At 39.7% G+C, this 4,174-nt stretch overlaps 1 protein-coding gene across 1 annotated transcript in view; it reads right to left on the bottom strand.

Annotated features, from left to right (window-relative positions):
• Smp_009580 (putative ubiquitin (ribosomal protein L40)) overlaps positions 1-529 on the bottom strand; it is a gene marked incomplete at its 3' end in the record, with an annotated part of 782 nt that extends 253 nt beyond the window's left edge. The window contains 2 exon segments of the mRNA XM_018794870.1: positions 1-11; positions 15-529. The exon segment at positions 1-11 is cut by the window's left edge and continues 253 nt beyond it. Of these exon segments, the coding sequence (XP_018649239.1) occupies positions 1-11; positions 15-494 (491 nt within the window). The 5' untranslated portion in view covers positions 495-529.
• Positions 530-4,174: the final 3,645 nt, after the last annotated feature.

Below are 4,174 nucleotides of genomic sequence, written 5' to 3'. Positions count from 1 at the left end.
CGTTTTACCAGTCAAATGTCTTCACAAAAATCTGCATACCACCACGAAGACGCAACACCAAGTGAAGAGTGGACTCTTTCTTGGATATGTAAATCAGACAATGTGCGACCATCTTCTAGCTGCTTACCAGCAAAGATCAGACGTTGTTGATCAGGTGGAATCCCTTCTTTATCTTGGATCTTGGCCTTCACATTCTCAATGGTGTCACTCGGCTCAACTTCCAAAGTGATCGTTTTACCAGTCAATGTCTTCACAAAAATCTGCATACCACCACGAAGACGCAACACCAAGTGAAGAGTGGACTCTTTCTGGATATTGTAATCAGACAATGTGCGACCATCTTCTAGCTGCTTACCAGCAAAGATCAGACGTTGTTGATCAGGTGGAATCCCTTCTTTATCTTGGATCTTGGCCTTCACATTCTCAATGGTGTCACTCGGCTCAACTTCCAAAGTGATCGTTTTACCAGTTAATGTTTTCACGAATATTTGCATCGTAAGGTCTATCGTTTACACTAACGAACAAGTATGGCAGCCTTTCGATTTTGCTGGCTATATATAGTCTATACTACGTTTATTTAGCGCTACCTTCAATTCAGGGCAGTAAAACAAGGTATTCGTCGAGGTGATTGTTACTTACTCAAACCACATTCTAGTCACATTTACTTTCAGAAAATAACTTGTTACAGTCTGAACCTCCTAATTCATTATGAAACGTTTTTGTTAGTCAGCAACTTCTCATTCAAGTGCCACATTTTTCGAGTTTCAAGATGACAAAAGTTTAGGTAATAATGTAAAATAAAGTTTGCCATTTTATCTTTATGGGTTTTAGTTCACGTGAAGTCATCAATTTATTAGAGCAGTTAACTGTTGGAGATATGCTTCGTTAGATCGGAACTTAAACATCTCCAAGTGCATCATATGAATGATTTTTCACATCTAAATCAACAGAAAACAATTGTGAAGACCTTGAAAATGTCTCACTAGTTTGTCTCTGACTTAAGCGAGTAAGAGACGTTCAGATACTTCTGCAGACGCTAAATTGGAAGACCCAGTTCACAACAATTGAGCGTGAAAATAACACGACTGTCCACGAAGGTTATAAGAATTCCGACTTACAAAGTGGTGCGACCATTGGATTAGCCGTGACTCCTGGATTTCGACTGCTTGTCACCACCCTCATCTTCTTTCCGACATCACTTCTTACTTTCTTATCACTTCAATTTGTCAGAAACTAACTAGCACTCATCAGAAATGTTGACAAGAACTACGGTTCTGAAATTGAGCGTGAAAATCTGGTTTTGGATGGAATAATCTCTTTTCTTAGACTATGAAACTTCATATTATAGCCTGAAGATATTTGAATATTTTCTAGGTTAATTTTTCAGAACACATATAGTGGAGGAGATGAGTTCATTAATAGGGACAATTCAAGTCCGGAGAAGTCAAGTTATTCTGCAATGTGGGATCAGCATCCAGTCACAGGTCTGCTAATATTATATCTTTACTGGCAAAAACGTTTTCGCCAACAACCTCTCACTATGGTTTCTTTGCGGAAGGATGACTGCCGAGTAATGTTTTTCTAGCTCCTTCATCGAACACATGAGGATAAAATCGCACACTGTTTAATGTAGTTTCTCGAAATTAGACTCTTAAAAAGATTTTAAAGGAACTTTCTCCTTTAAAAATGGGAAATTCCTAGACTGAATCCCAAAGAGAAGATTGCATTCATTGCCCAACTAAGCTGGTCGATATGTGTCTCGAACGTAAAAAGCTTATTTTATGTTATATTTCCACTTACACGGAGACACAAGATGGCGTTTTCAAGTCATCAAGCCCTGATGCTCCGAGTGTGAAGAATAATGATGGGACCAACTAATACTTTCCAAACCCCAGATCATTCCCTAGTATTCACACTAGTGATAACATCAACACCGGTTTCCCATGAATCTCTGATGTTAGCTTATGTACGAGGCTAACACACCAGAAAATACGCTGTCTACAAAACACATTTCTTGGTCCACATATTATCTACCTCGATTCTGAGAGAAGGAACAGTCAGAAGTTTCCTTACATTGACCATGTTGACAACCTCAGTGACTTAGAAGCACTCACCTCCGCTATTCCGGCAGCAATAATTCTCTTTTGGCTGGACGTATTCGTGGGCTTGATAAACGCTAAGAGAAGGGATGACGAACATTACAGGCTTCAATTTTCTTGGGTTAGTGACTTTCTCAAGCTCGAGTAGAGAAAACAGGTCGTGTGTGGTTAGTGACTCCATACAGCAAAATATTTCCGAAAAACACTTACCAGATAAGTCATTTAACCTCTTCCTTGGTAGTTTGGCAGTCTTACAATTACTTGTGCCGAAAGCTGGGACTTTTTATGAGCCACAAAAACGTAGACCTTCACAATGACCAGAATGGCAGCCAATATCGGAAAGTGAAGTGTTCGCACACAATTGAGGACCGTTCAGATCGTGTCCAAGTGAGAAGACACAATCTGGTGGTGATTGAGATAAGTGAAATCAATCGGAGACAATCTGGAAAGGAAAGAGTACAACAGGGAGAGGTGCCGTGACTTTTTTGTCATAAAGAGCTGTACTATAGTTGCATGGAGAAGTTTTAATATCATTTTGGGATTGAAATTTCGTGGCTTTTGGTTCATCAAGGCATTCTTCTAAAAAATACCAGAAAGAACTGCAATACGTCATTGTGCTTCATACCCACATATCATAGTTACACAGTTTATAAAACCCCAGTTCTATGAAACACTGCTGGTTCTCTTCATTGCAGGACAATATTCAGGGAGAAAAGATTAGCCAGATGGGAAGACTGAATCCCAAAGTATGTAAAGACCGCCTAATCACCTCCACCATTTTAATTTTTTTTCACTGCTCCTGGATTAGGTGGTCTTCGTTCGCCGTCGTTCATGGCTTCGCAGTAACAACTTTTCCATAGATTCTGTTGATTCTCAGTCTGTTCCGCTTTGCATCATTCTTGGTATTTCCCTTGGAATTCTGAGAGACGTCCAGGGCCGTTCTGTTTTCTTTTGGTAGGTCCTCTTTGCGTCTTCTACGTAACTGGTTCCTGTGACTTATGCATCCATTTTCCTCTCTGGCCTATTATTTTCTCTTTTGTACAAGCTTCTTTTCCAGGTCTTTAGTCACGGAGATACACAAATGTTTCGGTCGCATGTAAATGTCTTGTTTTTGTTCTGTCTTCTTGGTTGATTTCATTGCATCACTTATTGTCTGTTGCTTTCGTCCCATGAGAGCTTCCGTCGGTGAGTTTTGTTGTGGCGTTCTATTGTTAGGTATACTCCTGCATATGAGTAGGAATCAATGGATGATTTCTTTTACGGCTACTGTTTTTGCTTTCAAGTCATCTCTTTTAAATGTGACCACAGAACGTTCACTTTGGCCGTTAGATTACGGGTGGCATGGTGGAGAGCGAATAAGAGGGATAGTATTTAGGTTGCAAAAATCACTGAATATGCCGGATGTAAATTGGGAGCCATTATCGGTGACCACAGTCTCTGGAATTCCATGGCACGGAATATGTTCGTCTATACTGCTAATTTTTTCCCAGTCGTTAAAGTTACTAGTGGATGGATTTCAGGCAACTTCGAATGCGCATTTACTAACACTAAGCAATAAACTACTCTTATGGGACTTGGGAAATCCAGATGTAATCTGAACGATGGATGTTGTTGTTCTGACCAATTTACTGATTCAAGTTTCGCTGGGTTTTTCGGTGCAATCTGACATTGTTCACACTTGTCGGTTATGTCTTCAATCTGAGGATGGACTTTACTTTGGATTGCTTGAAAGTCGAACATATTTAGACCACCGGAATGAACTGGGTTGGTGCAGTGTGTGAGGTTGGTTATTCATTGATACTCTTCAGCAACTTCTTGAATATCGGGTCCTGATCAAGACGATGTGACATTCGTGTGCAAATATCAGCAATTTTTTCTGATTGTAAACTACAGATAAGCGTTGATGATTTGAACTGAACCTCAAAAAGAGATTTTAATTTGTAACTCACACTCCCTCAATTTACTATTCCAACATGTGTGAAAACAATCATTCTTTTCCTTCGTTACTAGTTTCATGCATCGATAACGAGAATCAAAAATCGAAAACTGGTCACCAAACAGCTGAAGTGGTTGTT

The sequence above is a fragment of the Schistosoma mansoni genome, chromosome 1 (assembly GCF_000237925.1).
Source record: "Schistosoma mansoni strain Puerto Rico chromosome 1, complete genome".
Classification (NCBI taxonomy): domain Eukaryota; kingdom Metazoa; phylum Platyhelminthes; class Trematoda; order Strigeidida; family Schistosomatidae; genus Schistosoma; species Schistosoma mansoni.
The sequence above is the reverse complement of the archived record's forward strand: the minus strand, read 5'-3'. Positions and strand labels throughout refer to the sequence as shown.